At 36.8% G+C, this 21,201-nt stretch overlaps 3 protein-coding genes across 4 annotated transcripts; 1 reads left to right on the top strand and 2 right to left on the bottom strand.

Moving 5' to 3' along the window:
- Positions 1 to 11: 11 nt before the first annotated feature.
- Positions 12 to 9,006, bottom strand: LOC108830929 (aspartic proteinase nepenthesin-2). Of its 2 annotated transcripts, XM_056990819.1 has the most exons (2): positions 8,678 to 9,006; positions 12 to 1,777 (listed from the first exon to the last, which is right to left on the bottom strand). In XM_056990819.1, the coding sequence occupies exons 1-2, from the start codon at positions 8,727 to 8,729 to the stop codon at positions 234 to 236; spliced, it is 1,596 nt and encodes a 531-aa protein (XP_056846799.1). In that variant the 5' UTR covers positions 8,730 to 9,006; the 3' UTR covers positions 12 to 233. The 2 variants fall into 2 exon arrangements, with proteins under 2 accessions (XP_056846799.1, XP_018460000.1); XM_018604498.2 differs by lacking the exon at positions 8,678 to 9,006 and having other exon boundaries at positions 12 to 2,007.
- Positions 9,007 to 10,326: 1,320 nt separating this feature from the next.
- Positions 10,327 to 13,241, top strand: LOC108831364 (polyamine oxidase 3). Its single transcript, XM_018604913.2, has 10 exons — positions 10,327 to 10,712; positions 11,011 to 11,129; positions 11,248 to 11,336; positions 11,425 to 11,538; positions 11,629 to 11,716; positions 11,809 to 11,894; positions 11,991 to 12,093; positions 12,169 to 12,266; positions 12,338 to 12,767; positions 12,838 to 13,241. Exons 1-10 carry the CDS (start codon positions 10,673 to 10,675, stop codon positions 13,135 to 13,137), a joined length of 1,467 nt encoding a protein of 488 aa, XP_018460415.1. The 5' UTR covers positions 10,327 to 10,672; the 3' UTR covers positions 13,138 to 13,241.
- Positions 13,242 to 14,108: 867 nt separating this feature from the next.
- On the bottom strand, positions 14,109 to 16,785 carry LOC108831363 (protein DETOXIFICATION 41). The gene is made up of 8 exons (XM_018604912.2): positions 16,413 to 16,785; positions 15,402 to 15,946; positions 15,238 to 15,324; positions 15,113 to 15,169; positions 14,792 to 15,030; positions 14,593 to 14,711; positions 14,413 to 14,499; positions 14,109 to 14,315 (listed from the first exon to the last, which is right to left on the bottom strand). Exons 1-8 carry the CDS (start codon positions 16,728 to 16,730, stop codon positions 14,244 to 14,246), a joined length of 1,524 nt encoding a protein of 507 aa, XP_018460414.1. The 5' UTR covers positions 16,731 to 16,785; the 3' UTR covers positions 14,109 to 14,243.
- Positions 16,786 to 21,201: the final 4,416 nt, after the last annotated feature.

Raw genomic sequence — 21,201 nt, forward strand, 5'->3', positions numbered from 1 at the left:
CACACTTGTAGTTGTATTCAGAAATTGAGTGTTGAATCAGTACATTAGATAGATATAAACTTTGTTCTACAGAAAATACATTATTGAAAGAAAAATAATATTTATCCTAAAGAATGAAAAAAATATTAAAGAGAACAAAAAATCTCTGGTCCTCCTCCTTGTTGCTATCTTTCTTGTGTGTACAATTGCTTTAACGAACTTTTTATCTGCAAAAACTCAACAAGAAGGTTTGTTTATACATCTGCACACCTTGTGGGTGCAAACCCAAGCCTGGACCTCTTGGTATCATAGAGTATATGAAAGTTCTGCTGCTGATAGTTTCCAATGATGGAGAACGCTGACTTTGGAGTTCCAAGAATCGCCAAGCAGACCAAATCATCACTCAACCAAATGAATGAGTTTTCTGTAGGGAAGTTCCAAACCGCACCGTCTGCAAACTCAATCCCAAGCTCAGGAAGCTGAACGTTATCCACACCAGAGACGTTGAAGCAAGGGTCTAGCACCGGGAAGTCTCTGTAGACAGGGTACTTCCCTTTCACTTCCTCAGCAATCTTGTTCTTGATGATCTCATAAGCAGGCTCAGCAAAGTAACTCAACGTTGTACCCGAATCAATGATGGTTCCTCCAGCACCGTCCGATGAGATGTTCCATGTTTCTTCGGGTATGTTCACAACGTGCCCCGCGACAAGAATGGACTTGATCTGTACGTAGTAGAATGTCTCAACCAAGTTTTCTTTGGCCGCGACGAAAGAAGTGAAGTTCAGGTTCGGATGGCTCAGCAGATCCTTGTCTTCACCGAAGATCAACTTGCTGCTAACGTTAGCGTCGCTGTTTCTATCGACAAGGCAGTAAGAGAAGGAGTGACCATAAAGAGACTGAAGCTGAGATGAGAACGAAAGCGGACCTCTTCCTAAACCAAGCAGCCCCGCAGCACCGTGGAAGAGACCTCTGTTCCAGTGACCACAACCAAACATCATGTTCTCAACGTTATACAGCTCAGAGCTCCCTCCGTTGGTGGTGAGATTAACGGTGAAAGTCTCGACTGCGAAGTCTCCGGTGGTGTTGGAGCTGTCTCCGTACCAGTAGTAGTAAGGACACGGTTGGTTCTCTGATTTGCAAGGCTTTGGAGGGTTGGGTGGTGAGACTAGGCTGCATCTTGGGTCGTTGCAAGTTATGTTCTTGAAAGAGGTAGAGGTTGTTGGGTCGTAAAACGCACCGTTTTGCTGGAAACAGTCGTAGCAAGGCAGGCATTGGATCCAGTTTAAGTCACTTCCTGTGTCGAGGATCAAGGAGAAGTGTTTTGGCGGTGAACCGACTAACACGTCCATGAAGTACTCGCCTGAACCGAGAGACATACCGGACTCGAGTGTAGCCACCAGTTGACCAGGCTTCTCCACCTCCGCGGGAGAGGTAACAACTTCTTTCTTCTTGTTCTTGTTCTGTTTATGAGGTTTGGAAAGAGTGTTTTGGTTCTTCTTCTCCAAGACTCTTATGTGAAGCATCTGGATTCTTGTGAGATCTTTGATTTGGAGCTCAAGAACTGGATGTGTTGATTCTTGTTTGGTCGTTGCCTGTCGGCGCTTTAAGTGAAACTTCACCGTTTTGTTTTCTACTGTTGTTTCCTTGGTGGGTGGGGTAGAGAAACCGCAGTCGTCGCTTGTGGAAGAAGAAACAGAGCCGAAGCGCATCGGATTCGGGAAATCAAACCCGGAAAAGCCTGAGATGTTCTTCTTCTGCTCATTGGTTCCGGCGAGGGCTCTCGAGTCACCGGAAAAAGCTGTGACGAAGAAGAAAACAAGACAAAGAATGAAACTTTGCTTGGACAACATTTAAGTGAAATCTCCGACAACAACAAAGCTCGGAGTGGCCGTGAAAGGAAACTTTTTGGGGGAGATTTGATAGATTGTGAGAAATTGATTCTGAAGGAAAAGAAGAGAGAATGAGTTTAGAGTTAGAGAGAGAGAGGGAGGAAGAGCAAAGAACAGTAAGGAGGATCTGGTGAAGTCAGATTACCGAAAATAAAGTAATAGTTGATAATTGTTGACCAAAGTCTTCTTCCTCTTCACGCGGTTTCATACTTAAAGGACCAAACATGGAAGCGAAGGAAGAGCGGTAAAACATTTTGTGGAATGGTTCTTCGTCTAAAACATTTTCTTTGTTTTTTTTTTTGTTTAGTTTTTTTTTTTTTTGTAACTTGGCATTCATTTAATATTAAAAGAACAGAAAATGTTTACAGGCCAAAGCCTAAGTGTTTTGGGAGCAGCCCATTAAGCAATCTAAAAGAACCATTAGTAAGAACCCATAAGCCCAAGATTTGAGTAGCCCAAGTGGAGAGGAAGTTCGATGGTTACGAGGGGAAGAGCGGAGTAGTTTCAACGGTGCCATTGTTGCATCGCAGCGGATGAGAGACGAGGGTTTGATTCTCTAAAGCTCTGCAGCTTATTTCGGAGTTGATGATCGATGACTGAGAAGATGGTGTCCACTGATCTGAAGGTGTTGGAGTGTAATCTGCTGTTTCTCTCATTCCAAATCCAGTAAAGAGATGATTGCCATGCAAGAAGAGTAAGCAACCTTTTTGATTTCTGCGATTTATGCTTTGACAGTCCTTTCATCTGAGCGAGAGTTTGATTCCAGTCCGGCGAAGGCGTGAGACGACAGCGGGAGGCACAGAGAGACCAAAGGGCGAAGCTAAACTGGCAAGAGTGGTAGAGATGGTTTCTGGTTTCTGGTGCTGCGTTACAGAGTAGGCACAGCGGAGAAACTTGAAGTCCCCAAGAGATCATACGGTCCCGCGTCGGCGATCTATCCAATATGATTAGCCAAGCGTTGAAATTGTGTCTAGGGATTCCATTCGGTGTCCAAGCTACAGGCGCCCAATCAACTTCATCTACCTCTCCACATAAGTATGTGTAAGTTGTTCCAGTGCTATAAGTAGTTAACACCTTACCATCAACCTCCCATTCATAGAAATCCGGAGCATCTGTAAGTTCGACGGTGGTAAGGTAGGTGAGTAACTGAAGCTGTCTTTCTGTTCTTGCAGAGGGGAGTCTCCAATTTCCATTCCGACATAAGGAAGCTACCGTGGCATTTAGCGGGATGCCAAGCCTGGTAGAGGAGAAGTCAAGGAACTCCGACAAGTTTCCGAACGGCGTCCAACTGTCAAACCAAAATCTAGCTGTGAGGCCATTCTCCAGTCGCTGCTTGATGAGGGGGTAAACAACATCTTTTAGCTTCAGCAGTTTGTTAGCGAGCCAGGAAAAGGATTGATTCGGTTTTGTAGTCCAGTAGTTATGAATCGATCCTTTGAGAACAACATCTGTGAACCACGCCACCCATATGGAACCCGCTCTGAAGAACAGCAACCAGATGAGTTTGATACAACAAGCTTTATTCCAGACATGAAGGTTCTTAATCCCAAGGCCTCCCTGCTCCTTTGTAAGCACAACTTTATCCCATGACACTCTTGCTGTATTGTGACTTTCTATATTCCCTTTCCACAGGAAGACACTACACAGAGAATTGATGCGAGCAATACAGGCTTTAGGGAGTATGAAAGCGGAGCACCAGAAGGTGGTTATACCTGCGATCACAGTCTTGATGAGGAGTAGTCTGCCTGAGAAGGAGAGACTTTTGACGGACCAAGAGGAGAGGCGAGTCTTGATTTGATGAAGAAGTGGTTCACAGTTGGAGAGGTTTAGTTTCTTGGAGGTCATGGGAACTCCTAGATAGCGCACCGGTAGTACACCACAAGTCATTCCTGTCGAGGCTTGGATCGTCTCAATTTCAGCAGAGGAGAGGCCTGAGGCAAAGAAGCTCGTTTTCTGAAAACTCACGGCTAGCCCCGAGCGCTTTTCAAACTCATGAAGAACCTGCATAACACTCTGAAGCGATTCAATAGAACCATCTATAAAGATCAGCAAATCATCTGCGAAAGACAGGTGCGTTAGCTTCATTGATTCACAGTTCTTATGGTATCTTATTTTCCCTTGTGCCGCTGCTTCCTTAAGCATATAAGATAGACAGTTCATTGCGATGACAAAAAGGTAAGGGGAAAGGGGATCCCCTTGCCTTAGTCCTCTCTTTCCCTTGAAGTAACCGTTGACAGTGCCATTGTAACCGAGCATAAAACTTGTTGTGCAGATACAGGCTTTGAGCTGAGCAATGAAGTGTGGAGGGACATTCAACCCTTGAAGACAGGATAGGAGGAACTCCCATGACAGGGTGTCAAATGCCTTGGCGATGTCAACTTTGATGGTAACTCTCTTTGGCCCTTTGTTCTTGTGGTAACCATGAATTAGCTCACTAGCTAGGACTGTATTTTCCACAAGCAATCTGTCCTTGACAAAAGCAGTTTGACATGGTAGGATAAGCTGTTGCAGAATAGGCTTGAGTCTAGCAACCATTAAGCGTGAGATAACTTTGTAGACAGTGTTTAAGCAGGAAATAGGTCTAAAGTCTGAGATCTTTGTTGCCCCTGGATGCTTAGGAATGAGAGATAGAATAGTTGCATTAGCTGAGGTCGGTAGAAAAGCTGTGTGAAAGAAGTTTTGGATTGAAACCACCGCCTCAGAACCAACAATGTCCCATGCCGCCTTGAAAAAACCTGAAGAAAGACCATCCGGCCCTGGGGCCTTGTTTGGGTTTAATTTGAAGAAAAGTCTTTTTATTTCTTCAGGTGTAGGAAGTTGAAGCATTGCAGTGACTTGCTGATGAGTGCAACGAAAGGGAATAAGAGATGAGAACCAAGTAGCGCTCGAGACTGTGATGGGAGGAGTATAAAACCGAGGCCCAAGGATCGATCTGAAATGTTCAATCGCCATTAAGCTCATTTGGATCGGGTCTGTGATCAACACACCAGAAGCTGAGAGAAAGCATCTGATAGCATTGTAACTCGCTCTGACTTGGCAGATTCGGTGGAAGTAGATGGTGTTTAAGTCCCCTTCTCTTAGCCAATTTATCCGTGACTTTTGTCTAAAGAAACATTCTTCAATTTCTCTAAGAAAAAGCCATTTTTGGTGCAGATCCCTCTCCTCTTGGTATAGCTGTGGTGAAGGATTTTGAAGCGCTTGTACCTGCACACATTGTAACAAACTGTAAGTCTCACTCACTCTCTCTTGTATTTTTGAAAAGTTCTCTCGATTTAGTCTCTTTAGCTCTCCCTTAAGGGTCTTTAGTTTCCAACAGAACCGGGATAGATTTGAACACATGCTTCCGGTGCTACTCCAAGCATCATTAACTACCTTAGAAAAGCTAGGGTGTTTGGTTAGGTAGTTTTGGAATTTGAAAGGGTGGGTACCAGCAGTGGGTAGGCTTACAGCGAGGTCTAACAGACAGGGGCAGTGGTCTGAGAAAAGCTGAGGAAGGAAGGTTACTGAGGCATGGGGGAAAGTAGCTATCGTTACGGCATTCACCAACAGTCTGTCTAGTTTCTTGGCAATGGGACTTTCAGGTTGGTTATTGGTCCAAGTAAGGTTTGGCCCATTGAATCTGAGATCAAATGTTCCAGTCTGAGTGAGGCAGTCACGCATGGTGAACATCTGATTATCAAGCGCAGAGACTGAAGGTGAAGAGTGCTCTACTGGATGGATGATCTGGTTAAAATCTCCTCCAATCAACCAAGGGGAGTTTTCTAGTTGTAGGTTACTGTGAAGGCGCATGAGTTCAACCCAGAGATCCATTCTATCAGCTATCTCATTAGAAGCGTACACTGCCGTGCAGTAAGCGGGTGGGTGATTTGGAAGGGTTAGGATGGCGGTTAAGGTTTGGGAGGTTTGGGATATCAGTTGGACAGAGGCTGGGTGTTTCCAAATCAGAATTATTCTTCCATCCTCATCAGAGTTGTGGTTGGAAGCATAATTCCAAGTGGGACAGAGTTTGGACATAATGGGAGGCAAAAAGGGTTCTTTTATATGGGATTCTAAGATTGCTCCAAAAAGTGGCTTATGGCATGCTAACCAATCAACAAAAGGCCTATGCTTGTCCGGCATATTTAGTCCTCGGACATTCCAAAAAAAGAGTTTTGAACTCATTTGGAGGGAATAGAAGCTCCCCCATCAGGATGAGAGGAGCCTCGGGTAACAGAAACAGTTGAGGGGTCAAAGGGCAGGGTTAAGGGGTTAGGAGGAGCAGAAGGAAAAAGGGGAAGAGGAGAGTTTACAAAAGGGTTAAAAAAAGAGATTTGAAGGTTGGAGGAGGGATTTGAACTGCCAGAGCAAGGAGGGGAGAGGGTAGGGGAGGATCTGGATCGCTTTAAAGACGGCTTAGGGACACGGACAGGGGAGGAAAAGGGGTTAGGGTCAGGAGCAGGAGGCTGGAAAGGAAGCGAAGGCGCGATCACGAGATCAAGGATTGGCAAGGTAGAGGAGTTTGAAAGAGGGTTTTTTGCTGGAGATTGAGGGTCAGAGGAAGAAGGTGGGGGAGGGTTGTGGTTAGATGAGGAAGGCTGGGAAGGTTTCTTAACATAAACAGGCTTCCTGGAGGAGGCAGGATTTTTCTGAGTTTGCTTTTGAGGCATAGGGGGGACAGGTTTTTTAGGAGGAGGGGGAGGATCTTTTTGAGGCGGAGCAGTTAGGCAATTACGCATGATATGCCCAAGCTCTTGACAATGGGCGCAAGTAGGTGGCAACCAAGGGTAGTGAACTAGGACTTCAACCACCTCTCCACTTTGCCGCTCAAACTCAACCACATCAGGGAGAGGCTGTGTCAAGTCCACTTCTACTTTAACATGGGAGACAGTTATGCTTATCAGGTCTTTTGTGAAGTCATCGGTTTCCTTTGGATGCCCTATCAATCCTGCCACCAGACTGAGGCCTTTTTTATGCCTTAGATCCAATGGTACCCCAGTGAGGTGAGCCCATATTTTGATCGCCTTAAGGGGAGGGGTAGATTTGGAGTGCTCTGAGGACCACTGAGCAGTATGAAACATAGAGTCGCCAACATACCATATGTTTTTATCCAGGATTTTTGATCTCAAGAACTCACTCTGTATCCGAACCAAACAGGAGTGGTTAATCGGATTGTTGTGGATCTCAAGTCGTTTACCTTTGCCCCACATGTGATTCAAGACACTCTGGATTTGCAAAAAAGGTGGCGACTTTCCATTAAAGTAGCAAACTATAAAATCTTTATGTAGTTCTGCTCCTTCTTGGAAGACTGAATCAGGGATGAGTACCCTCGGCCTGCCTGATTGGGAGATAGTGACTGGCGCGAGCCTCTCAAGGGTTTTATCCTCAGAGGCTCTGATTTTTTGTTTAGTTTGTAATGTACTATACAAAATATCATACAAAAATAGAAAACCTAAACCCACTAAGATTATATCCTATTTTATTCGCATTAAGCAGAATTTTGATTGGGATATTAGGTCATCATTAAAATATTTACCTATAAATAAAAAAACAACAGTTAAAATTTTAAAAGCAGAGGTTTGATATTTCATATTAGTAAAAAAAATCTGTTGAAAATACTAGTTTGACCGCCAAACCAAACAATTAGATTATCTTTGCGAAGAAAAAGTCGTTAGTCGCTACTTGTAAACTATTGATCTAGGTAGTACCTTTTTCTTGACGCATGTTAAAATAAAATAAAACTATTGATCTAGGTAGTACCTTTTTCTTGACGCATGTTAAAATAAAATAGACCTCGCGAGACTGACTATAATATAGTTAGCAAATAACGCATTATCAAAATGGATCCTTGTCAATATCCAATTCCAACTAATCTTTGGACTCTTAAGTGTGTATTAAAACTAACTATAAAGCAAAGACGTTAATGTTGACCATTTATTACTTATAAGTTTATAACCATACTATTCAATTCGAGATCAATTTTAATTAGGTCGAGCTTTGTGTAGTTGGCGACTTGACTGCAATAGACGAGTCCCTCTACGTTCTCTTGGAAGAACTCTGAGTCTTTGACTTTGACCAACCAAATAAATGTTTACTTACAATAATTTTTGTTTTATTTTTATCAAATAAATACAATCAATTATATGTTTTTGAAGATGTCAAAACAGATAAGATTCTTTTTCTTAAAAAAAAAACAAAATTTAAGACAGAAAATTACCCTAGCTTCAAAAAATCATGAACATAAACTAATGGTTGAGATTACATGGAGTAGAGAATCACAACCGAAATTAAAATGTAACACAAACCATTATTAGCTTAATTATTCGGCTAATTACTTATCAAAACTTACATCTAAATCATTAACTTAATTGTAAATCCACAGAAACGTATGAAGTTAGAAGTTGACCGGGAAAAAACTTTGATACATTTCGTATAACACTATTTCAAGTCAATACAAAAAAAGAAGTTATTTTGACTTTCGTTACCATCAAATTTGATTGGACCAGATAAACGTTGTAGTTTTATTTATTTATTTCTCTTTAATCATCTAACTATTCGAAAACTAATTTATAATACTAGCATTCTGATTTTTCCAAGTTATATGAAAGTTCATGCACGTTTTAAATTAAGAAACTTACTGCACACATGCTTCTTTTAATTGCTAAAAAATATTAAAATACCAACAAAATCAAATTTCTTAAGAGATTAAATAGAAAAGGAAAAGGTCAAACTCGGGTGAATGGCTTAATTAATTTCATAAATCTAAGAATTTTCTTTAAAAAGACACAACACTATTGAAATCATCAGCTAAATAGCTTTGAAATTTCTTTTACCTTTGAAATCCTCAGCTAAAATAAATATGTCCGGACCTTCAGTTCTGATCATCACAAGGTCGGTGGCGGAGCACACCGGAGCGACGGTAAGAGCGGTGGTAGAGGCAAGGAAAAGCGAGCGGCGAATTGAAATTCAGATTGAAAACTATAAAATAACGAAGGACATCATGATCCCATCAGGTTGATTTGTTTCTTATCCACATACTTCTCCGCCGCTTCTAGCCTTTCTTTCCTTCCACCCTCCGCCCCTGATCCATCTTCCTGCATATCGCCGCCATCGCGGCCTCAAGGTTTCAAAACGATCTCTTATAGGGCTAGGGTTATTCTTCGGGGATTTCTGAAATTTTGTATTGTTCGGCTTAATTGGGCCCTTAAGCTAAACCCAATATCGTATATCCAGAATGCAACTAACACTTGGACCATTTTGATTGATTATAGAGATGTCATGTTACTTACTAGTACTGTAATCAATGTTCGCAAACGCGTCCGATTATCTGAGATCCCGGCCGGCGTAAATCGATTATGTTTTTTTTTTTTTTTGAGTAATGTTAATGTACCTTTTGCAAGAATAGTATCTCATCTATCTACTAAAATATGAATATTAATTGAAACTAACCTTACTTTTCCTAACTATGTAATCATCCTTAGAATGTGTGATGATGATATGTGACTTGATAGAAATACCCTTAATCATTGGTCAAACAAGACTTGAGAGTGTTATAAGGTACATATCAGGATCAACCTCTAGAAATCGAGCAATAGATACTCTCACCTCATCAACAAGATGTAAGGGAGGTGGGTGGGTCCCATCAACTTGTTGTCTGACAACTACAAGTCGCCACGTTTCGGGCATCTTGATTGGTTTCAGTATTATTGGCACCGCCAAATCATTGCAGCCCCTCGCTCGCTCGGTGTAGTTTAAATGTAGGCGGTGCAACGACTTACCTATGGACATGTTGAGATTTGGGTCTTAAGTGTGTCGGCGCCAGTTACCACTGACATTCTTCATATGGGTAAAATAGGCTAACGTGGCAAATCGTCGTTATTCTTACAATAATGATTATCTATTTCTGGAGGTAATAAACATGAAGTTTAAGAAATTTATTAGACAGATCTACTAAGCTAGTCATACTTATAACTTATCTAAACAGTTAACGTTATCAATACAAGTGACTGAGAACAAAAGGATACAGTTTATCAGTTTCTGTGTTATATTTGGATGAGTAATAAGCATCAACATTATTTAGCTAGCTGATAATGTAATTCTCTTAACTGAATCTCAAAGGCTTAAGAAAAACATAATATAAAGGCTGAGTTGGGCCTAGAAAGATACTCTAACGGGCTTTTCCAACGCAATCTCAATAAAAGAAAACCGAAAACGCTAACGTGATTTACCCTTCGTATACGCAATGACTAATGAGTCCTTAACGAACTCGCTTTTCAGTTCCCCCAAGTTATTTGGCCGGTGTCTAAAAAACCACCGACTTTATCCTCCTGAGGTGACACGTGTCTTACAACCAGAGCGAGTTTATCTTGCAAATATACTGGAGCGTGTGTGAGTCTATCCTAATCACAAAAATAAAGTTAGGAGAAAAACGTATAAAATAAGATAAAATAAAGGAACCAATAGAATCGCTCCACCTCAGTAATATCAAGCAAACATAATCTATTACAATAAAGCTGCGACTCCTCAACCTCTCTTTCTCTCTCTCGCTGTGATTTTCTGAGTTTGCCTCATTGTCCGCTTCAGGCACGTAATACAAATCTGATCGTCGCCGGAGCTATTTATCTCGGAATCGCATGAAATTGTTTGGTAGACAGAATTTTGAATCATCTTCGATTTCAAGCTACTCAAATACGACGACGTATCTTCTGATCTCAATCCTAAGTTTATCTCCTCAATTGCCAATTTCGCTCTTTCTTTCCGAGCAGAAACCGTTAGATCCTTTATCGCGCAGTAGTAGTAGTAATTGAATCGCTGAGCATTGTTGATTCATGGCTTCCGAAGGCAAAACTGATCCTCAGCTGAATAAAGGTAGATCCTTTAGTCCTTGTGTAATGATGTCTGTGAATAATTTTAGCTTTTGTTTTTCTTAGATTACTCTGTTGTGTTCTGTAAGAATTTTTATTTTTCATAGGTTTTAGGCCCTAAACTGTTGCATATGTCTTGTTGTTACTCTTTAATCCGTATGGGTTTAAGTCTTAGTGATCATGATGTCTGTGAAGAATTTAGCTTTTGTTTGTTTTGATTACTCTGTTGTGTTATGTAAGAATTTTTTTTTATGGGTTTAAGCTTCTTATAGGCTCTGAACTGTTGCATATGGTGTTTTCAGATACTTCTGTCTCAACCTTGGAGAGGATGAAGAAGAAGAGAACACCTTCAGTGATAGTTATTGGAGCTGGTATGGCTGGTATTGCGGCTGCTCGTACTCTTCAAGATGCTTCCTTTCAGGTTTGTAACACGATGCAATCTTTTAAAGCTTACAATGTTGTGACGAGGAAGGAATATAGTTACGTGGTCATACCGAAATCAGAGTCTTATTACTCATGTCTTCTTCTTTCGTTTTCAGGTTGTGTTATTGGAGTCTCGTGACAGAATTGGTGGACGAGTTCACACTGATTACTCTTTCGGTTTTCCTGTTGATTTGGGTGCATCTTGGTAAAATTCATTAGTCTTTCTCATTGTTCCCATGTTTTGGATCTTTTGTCATGGATGGTAACAACTAGTCAGCTTTGTTCTGTGGTAGGTTGCATGGTGTCTGTAAAGAGAATCCTCTGGCTGCAGTCATTGGGAGGTTAGGACTGCCTCTTTATCGTACCAGCGGTGACAATTCTGTCTTGTATGATCACGATCTTGAGAGGTGTGTAATTCTTGAAAAATTCCAGATGTAATTCTTAGTTAGTCTTCTCTCTTTGTTTTAGAACTCACGGTGTGCTTCTGTTTTGTGCAGTTATGCTCTGTTCGATAAAGCTGGTAACCAAGTTCCTCAGGAGTTGGTAACAAAGGTTGGCGAAACTTTTGAGCACATTCTAGAAGAGGTGTGTGTTCTACTTGGTGTCCAATGTTGTTCTGTTTCTTGTTCCCGCGTGTGTGTCTTTTGTTTACTATATACTTTGTTTAACAAATGCAGATCTGTAAAGTCAGGGACGAGCAAGATGAAGACATGTCAATATCTCAAGCCTTTTCTATTGTATTCAAGAGATCACCTGAACTGAGGTATGTGAACATATTAAGTCTCCAACTTACTGCTTTTATTTTTTGTTATTATTTTATGTGGTCTCAAATTTAGGTTTTTTTTTCTTTTTCTTCCAGGCTGGAGGGGATTGCCCATAATGTGCTTCAGTGGTACTTGTGTCGTATGGAAGGGTGGTTTGCTGCTGACGCTGAAACCATCTCAGCAAAGTGTTGGGACCAGGTTAGTTACTAAATTGCCATCTTCTGTTTAGTGGTTTGTTTAGATTTTTAACATGTCCGGTTAAAACATTCACAGGAAGAACTGTTGCCTGGTGGACATGGTCTAATGGTTAGAGGGTATCGTCCTGTCATCAACACTCTTTCGAAAGGTCTTGATATTCGTCTAAACCACAGGTAAAGATTCCTTTGTCAAATTAGTTTCCACCATCACCCGAGTCTGAAGCTAAACCTTTTGTTTCTGTCAGGGTCACCAAGATTGCCAGGCGCTACAACGGAGTGAAGGTGACTACCGAGAAAGGAGACACGTTTGCTGCCGATGCTGCAGTCATTGCTCTTCCTCTTGGAGTCCTAAAATCAGGAATGATTGAATTCGAACCAAAGCTTCCGGATTGGAAACAAGAAGCTATCAACGATCTCGGTGTAGGAATCGAGAACAAGATCATACTGAACTTTGACAATGTGTTTTGGCCAAACGTGGAGTTTCTAGGAGTGGTTGCAGAAACCTCCTACGGATGCAGTTATTTCTTGAACCTGCATAAAGCCACAAACCATCCTGTCCTTGTTTACATGCCGGCTGGTCAGCTCGCTAGAGACATAGAGAAGAGGTCTGACGAATCAGCTGCAAAATTTGCTTTTTCACAACTCCAGAAGATTCTTCCTGATGCATCTTCACCGGTACTACTATAATCTCTCCCCCTAAGTCTCTAATCTTTTTTTGCTAATGTTTTTTTTTTTCTTTTGGCAGATAAATTATTTGGTATCAAGGTGGGGATCAGACATCAATTCATTGGGATCATATAGCTATGACATAGTGAATAAACCTCATGACCTCTATGAGAGGCTGAGAGTGCCATTGGATAATCTATTCTTTGCTGGGGAAGCTACTAGCACAAGCTACCCAGGATCAGTACATGGTGCCTATTCAACGGGAGTGTTAGCTGCTGAGGACTGCAGGATGCGCGTGCTTGAGCGGTATGGAGAGCTTGAGCATGAGATTGAAGAGGAAGCTCCTGCCTCTGTCCCGCTTCTTATATCCCGTATGTAACTTATAACACCAACAGGATTTGTTTTCTCGTTATCTTATGGGTTTTAAGATTTCATGTGATATACAACTTTAAAAAAGTTTATGAGACTACATTTAACTCAAAACCCTTGTGCGTATCAATGTCTTTGGTCGAAACTCAACTGAATGTGTTATTCATCTCTCTGACGCTAAAAAACATTTCCATACAATCATTACCTTACACAAGTCGAGGCAACACTAGTCTCTGTTCTTCTTTTCTTTATCCTTTCACATCAGCAACTAGAATGCGAATGAGTCATCTGTCTATAAATATCAGGTGCACGTAGGGGCAGTATTGTCTGTCTACTCACTACATGAAACCTGTGTCTAAATAAAATCTTCAAGAGTATAAAAGTAGATGGTTTTGAACCGAATGTAGTCACGTATGAGGAGGACAACGATAAAAGGTTATGCGAAAGCAAACGATCTTGATAAGGTTATGGAGGTGTATGAGAAAAATGAGGTTAAGTGGCATCAAAGCGAATCAAACCATCTTAACGACTATCATGGATATGCGTCTGGGATGTGGAAAGATTTTGGGAGCGCTCTTAGTTGGTACAAGGATATGGAGAGTTGTGGTGTAGCACCTGATCAGAAAAGCTATGAAAGTGCTTTTGTCATTGGCTTCAAGTCGAGATGAGCTAGAGGAAGCTAAAGAACTTACTGGTCTTAGAGATGAGACAACAGCAGTCCTTGCAGTATGAGTCTACCGATATGATGATGTCAGTAGTGATGAGGAGGATGGGACTGAATATGAAGAAGAAGAAGAAGAAGAAGAAGAAGAAGAAGAAGAAGAAGAAGATGATTATGATTAGGGTGAAGAAACTTTGCTATATGATAAAACACAAGAAGGGTCTTTGGATTATGTTCTCTTTAGACGGAAGAACTTGTCGGCTTATGAAAACTACTAGAAAGTTTTATGTTTTGAAATAAATAAAGATTTTGTAGAAGAGGACACTGTAGTTTGTCCATTAATATAGTTAACGAAATGAAATGTTTGTAACTAAGACACAAAAAGATTTATTTATTTCATAGCTCTTGCCACCAAAACAGAGGAGAAAATAACAGAGTTGATGTTGTTGTTATTTTTAGACTCCTTCGGTAACCATCTCTTGACTCTCATTTGCTGAAGCTTTCAACCTATCAGCTGCATTTTCCACCTGCAACAGATGCATGTTAAAATTATATAACTTTGGATTGCAGAGAGAGAGAGAGAGAGAGAGAGAGAGAGAGAGAGAGATCTGTGAATGTTTTTACCTCGGAAGTCCAGTTAGTTCTAAGTGTTAGAACAATCAAAGTTATGGTTTGAAGTATGACTCCTGCAATCATTCCCCACCAGATCCCCTGTAATGAAATGTCTCCCAAATCTTATCATAAATTCAATACATGCATATCAAAAGTAAAAGAAAGAAAGCAAGAGAGAGAGAGAGATTATACAGCAACTCCAAGACTTGTTTTGAAGCCAAGAACACAGCCAATAGGAAGACCAATAACATAGTAAGTAACAAGATTCACATAAGCCACCACTGCTTGCCATCCACTTCCAATAGCAACCCCTTAATCAAATGTCACCAAGATCAATCAACAAACCCTATATTCACAAAAAGTTGTCTCTTTGATGTGTGTGTTTTTTTACCAGAGAGAATAGGTTGGATTCCATTTAAGAAAATGGAAACGGCCAGCAAGGGAAAGAGGTCAGAGACTACAACTATAACTTCTTTGTCGCTGGTGAAGGCTTTGCTAAGACCCACGCGGAACACGAGCACCACGATACAGAGGATTAAGCTGATGAGAACCGTCGTGATGTTCACCACCACCACTGATAACTTAGCCACTCTTGGATTTCCAGCTCCTAGCTCGTTGCTCACACGGACACTTTAACCAAAACACACACAAAACGGTAAATGTGTATGTTAAATAAAAAAACTGCATGCTGTTTTTGGGTTTTGGTTAAGACCTGATTGCTGCACTTAGACCAAGCATGAACTGCATATCCCAGTTCAAGTAATACATACTGCAAAACCACTAAACCGGGTTAACATATAACCATTGAGATTCATCGGTTACGGTTAAAATATTTACCAAATCGAAATTGCGTCTAGAGAAATTGTGGGATTGGTGAGTAAACCGGAGATGATCACTAGCCCTTGGTTGTACCATATCTCCAAACTACAGAATTTCATTTCAAAACTGGTTTAAGCTTTAACCAGAGATTTAACCGGTTTAGATTATAGATATTTTTTTACCATAGCATGACTGCTGAAGCTACCGTGAGTTTCAAGTAAGGCCAAATCCCTCTAAAAGCCCTAGATGAAAACCCAGTCCAAGTCTCCCTGCAACTCGGGCTCATCACGATGTACATACCGTTCACAGCCACAAGAAGCCACCATGAGAAACTCAGAATCAAAGCCGCACCGAGCAAGCCAAAATTCAACACGTTGGTTACAAGCCACGTGAGTAACGTGTGGAGCAAGAAAACTCCTAAAGACATGTAAGCCAAAGGGTTCACTATATTCTGAGCCTGGAGGAACCTCTGCATAGGACAAGCGAGAGCAAAAGCGTAGATCTGAGGAATCATCCCACGCGCAAAGATCTGACCTTCGTGTGCGATGGCTACGGTTTGCCCCATTGCCTTTAGAATCGGACCAGAGTACCAGTAGAGGAACGTGAGTAGGACGGCAGCTGCGAGGTGCAAGACCATGGCTCGTTGGCAGATTATTCCCATTGATGAGTACTGTCTTGCACCATACGCTTGACCACACACCGTCTGGACCGCGCTCGCCATTCCCAACTAGTCAATTTTTGATCAAATAAAAATGTTACAAACTAATTTACAAAAAAAAAAAATGTTACAAACTAAGAGTGATAGACACGATAAACCGGACCATAATAACCACGTACATATATAATGGTCGAACATAAACCCAATGCTAAAAGTTTTCTAGCATTTTCTAGATAAATGTTTAAATTGAAGTTAAAACTTTATATTTCATTATATTTTAAACTTAGAGCCTATATTTTTTTATGAAAATTAAATATACAGATCGATTAATAATCTTTTAAATTTGTTTTTTATCTTTTTAAACAAACCGTTAACTATTTTTTTTGAACAAGATCTAAAAATAACCTAAGACGCTTTTTAAATATTCTGTTTAATATGAATATTTTTTAAAACATTACAAGAAATAATTTGAAACAGCATTTTATGGAATTATGTTATTAATAAATGGACAGCAATGTTTCAGCTTAGTACATACCATGATACCGTAAGCGAGACCTTGGATGCCGACGGTAGCGATGGAAGCGCCGGCAAGCTCAAGAGAACCGAGATGGCCGGTGAACATGACGGTGACGAAGCTGAGCATGTAATTCAGTACAGAGACGACAATAGAGGCTCCAGAGAGCTTCCATAGAAGCTTTGACTCCCACACAAACAGCCTTAGCCACCACCGTGGCGTCACCGTGGATCTACCACGGCCAAGAAACTCCTCTATCTCCGGTGAAGAACGTTCGGTTATCTGCGAATCTGAGTGGAGCCGTCTCAATAACGGCTCGTATGTCTCTGTGGAGCTCATGATCCCCTTTCTTATTTTCCTTTTGTTTTCTTTCTTGTTGTAGTGATAGACGATTCGTGAATTATATTACGAATGTTTGTTTTGGTAGTCGTTGATCAAAATATAATTGACGGTTTAGATGTTTCATGACTGGTTGGTCTGATACTTTGGTGTTTACTGCAACAACCATTCTCTAGTTAACTTTAGTGGCCTAAACATTATACTAGATTGAGAAACTATAATCATATCGAACGAATTATTATGTGGCAAGGTATAAAACGAATTATAATTGCATGAAAATAGAAAGAAGTTGTTGTTGTCTTAATATCAGTACCTAATGTTCGTCAAATATTAGATCCAACTGCTAGTCTCTCAATTAATCAAATGGGTGAAGAAATAGTGTTTCACACGTAGATAATTATCAAGAAAATAACAAAAAGATAGTGACTAATGAAGTTTAACTAATGGAAAAGATATTTTGTTTGTACTATCGATTGACTTTTAACTAATGAAAAGGATATTAGATCGTTTTTATCGGATTGAGTTTTAACTAATTTGTAACTTTGTATCGGATGTCTATCTATCTATACTATTATTTATGAAGTGATTTTGCTGATTTGTCATGTTCTCTTTAATTTTAGATGATTTTGCTTATTTGTCATATTTTTATTAGGTTTTAGCAAAAAATTGATTTATTATTTATTTTAGCTAAAATCACTAATTTATTAATTTTAAAATACCCTTAATAAAATCTTATAAATATTAAAAACGAATTTAATTTTAATAATATTAAATTATGTGTTATATTAAAATTTATTTAATTTTCCTTATTTTCATATTTTTTAGGTTTTCGACTTTTAACTAGGTTATTGATTTATTATTAGTTTCTAACTGATTCGCTAATTTTTTAATTTAAAAAATACCTGCAATGAATTTTATATATAATTAAAAACAATTTTATTATAACATATACAATTATATGTTATATGCTATATTAAATAATTGATTACAAAATAATATTATCGAATTATCAAAAAGAGTTATATATATATATATTGTGGGCCTATCTAAAATAATATTTTTATATAAAATTTTTAAAAAATTAAGATACAAAATAATTTATAATTAAATATTAGTCAACCAAAAAATATAAATATATTTTCTAAACTATCTCTATGATATGAGTGTTTTAAAAAAACTTAACACGATAATAAGTATATATTTTGATAAAAAATGTTTGACATTTATAAATATTTTGATGTTTGATTTAACTATTTAAAAATATAAATAATAGTTTATAATGCTGGTTTTAGATTAATAAGACATAAATAATAAGTATTTATAAAAAATTTATGTCCGCATGTGCGGGCAAAACACCTAGTTGAGTTTGATTAATGAAGTTTATGGGTTATTAATAGAGCTATTTGGATGAATATACATAAATAGAAAGATAATTAGGAATTCATGTAAAAAAATATAAATTAGCTATACAGGTAAATGAATGAAAAGGAAGTTATCTAATTGTCCTCTACTGATGTGCAATTGAAGTTAATAGGTCTGCACATCTAAGATTTACGTTATTTTAGTTAATAATAATAACATCGAAGAAACAGAACATAACGCAACCAGTTTATTACAAGAAACAATAGACCATGGTTACATGAATAAAATTGGCAAATCTAACATACATCTATCTTATTAAAATAGAAGTACACATATAAAAATACCATTAGTTTTCAAATTTAATTACACTTCCATGCCACTGAAAATTAAATTGAGTTTCCAATTTTAATGATTGTCTTTTTCAGTTAGATTAATGTATTTTCCTTAAATAAGTTTGAGTTAAATGTAATTAAATTGAATGTCATATTTTAATAATTGTCTTTTCTAATTAAATTAATGTGTTTTCCTTAACTAGATTTTATACAAATGTAATTAAATCAACTTAAAAATACATCTATATTCAAAAAACTATTGAAACAAATATTAACAAACTATTGAAACAACCTAAACTATGTAATTTGTTTTTAAAAGTTAGTTTCCACGTTTTTGGTGTTATAATATGTATAACATATATAAACAAATTAATGATTACTACTATAACTTACAAATAAAATATTTTGCATATATATTAGGCTGATTAACTTATGTTTTAAACTTCCTAATTAGACCTTGACCCGCCCGACCGGGCGGGTATTATTTTATGTTTTTAGGTTTTTATTTATACAAAATGATATATTTGTAATATTTAGACATACATTTAGATTGAAAATTAATATTTATAGTTATAATAAAAATTAAGATTAAATGTTTAACAAAATATTTTGATATAGATTTTAAATTTTCTAATTAAAATAATATAGAGGTTGGTCATAATTTTTTTCAATTCCAAAATCTTAACATTCTTGAAAAAAATATAAATGATTAAAATATAATTTTGCGTTGTTGTTGTTTATTTCTATAGTTTGACCTGTGGCCGTATAAATATTTGTTTTCACTAAATTTTTCTTTGTACTACTGATAATATATATATATATATATATATATACTAGGTGATTTTCCCGTGCTCATGCACGGGTACGAATATTTATAAATTAAATATGTTACAATAGTTGATTCTTATTTAATTTTAATTTTGAATTAATTTATAATTGTATGCATAATTTATACTAATAATATTATATTACTTTAATCAGACATATGATTTAAATAAAATATAATTTGGGTATATTAGATTGCATCGATTTCTCTAAATTCAACAAATATTTTTATTTTAAATATATGAAAATTATGATTAAATTCTTATTTGCGTTTATGTTGGTTGTTATCTTAGATATGTAAATATGTTTGAGGAAAATTATGTATAACTTAAGATATATTGTGCTTGAATGAATTAAAAATAAACTAAAATATTTGATTCCAAATTACAAAAATTAAATTATACATTGATTTTTAAAATAAAATATTAGAAAGCAAAACAATAATCAATAGGAAGTTACTTACATAAGTAACTAATACATTTTTGGAAGCTCATGAACACATATCAATACTTACAATAATTAAAATATTTATAAATTCTAAATAATTATATGTCTTATATTTAATAAATGGTAAACTGAAATTTATTTTAAATAATCCTAAAAAATGAGAATTCAGATTTGTTTTGGTATTTTGATTATGGTTATATTAACTTTGACAAACATAAAACATAAAATTCAATATTAATTTTTTTTAATAATGATAATATATAATATATCTATCTTATTAAATTGTATAGTGTTATATTAATTAAAATATTTTAATTATTTGATCAAAAGTTAATTTTACTTTATTTTTGATATCTCTTTAAAATAAACAGTTTAATTTTTGTGATTGTATTTTAGAAATCATATTATATAAGTTTATATTTTACAGATTACGAATTAAAATCATATACAAATATATATTTTCATCTAAGAAATATAGATATAAAGAAATATTTTATTACTTCAAAAGTATATTTTATGTTATTTAAAATAGTTTTAAATTGAATATTTCTATTTTGTTAAATTTATTTTTAAACTTTATAAATTTTTCCTTTTTATTATATATGTTATTTGGAAAAATTTAAAAAAAAAACTAAATAAAAATTTCAATAATAGTATTTAAATTAATTTTTTAAATTCATTAAGGGTATCAACGTAATCAACTATCGTGAGAGTTAACTTAAGCGCGACACATATGAAACTGACTTCTAAAACAATATTATAGAGATGTATGTATTTGTAAATTATATGTATTACATTATTGTTAATATAACATTTTAAAACAACAATTTATTTATTACTTAAATATAGAAAAAATGTAAAGATAACTTATTATTCACCAAATTTTAGAAGTTATCGTAATTATAGAATACGTTTCTGTGTTTTATAGGTATATTAAATATTTGAGAGTGATTATAGGTTAGAACTTATTGTCAGTAAAGATATTCTGTTTAGATATTGAATTTATTTTGGCTAAAGAAAAAAAATTAATAATCATCTATTGGTATAGGTTAGTTATCTCTATCATTGATTAAGTCATTAAAAATAAAATAAATAACTTCCTTCTCTATGAAGATGTTGTTTCCGATTTTTAAGGAAAAATTAGAGTGAGAAAACATGCATTTAATAATCTCAAAAGACAAGATTTTTTTTAGGAATGTTAATTAATAGGTTCAGTGGCATGGAAGTGTAATTAACATTGAAAACTCAGGGGCATTTCGTAAGTGTATTTCTCTTTTAATAATAGAAATTATAATTTTTTGGAATATTATCATCAATTTTTTTTATAACAAGAATATTCCAGCGATATCAGCTTCATGTTTTGAAAATAAAATTAATTTTGTTGTCATGATTTTGTTAAAATAGACCGGTCAAATTATATCCCGTCCAATTGGATTTTTAGAATATTTGTAACTTATTTTTAGTTTGATTCAAACTTATAATATACTAATAATACATTTCAATCA

This window comes from Raphanus sativus, chromosome 7 (genome assembly GCF_000801105.2).
Source record: "Raphanus sativus cultivar WK10039 chromosome 7, ASM80110v3, whole genome shotgun sequence".
Lineage (NCBI taxonomy): Eukaryota > Viridiplantae > Streptophyta > Magnoliopsida > Brassicales > Brassicaceae > Raphanus > Raphanus sativus.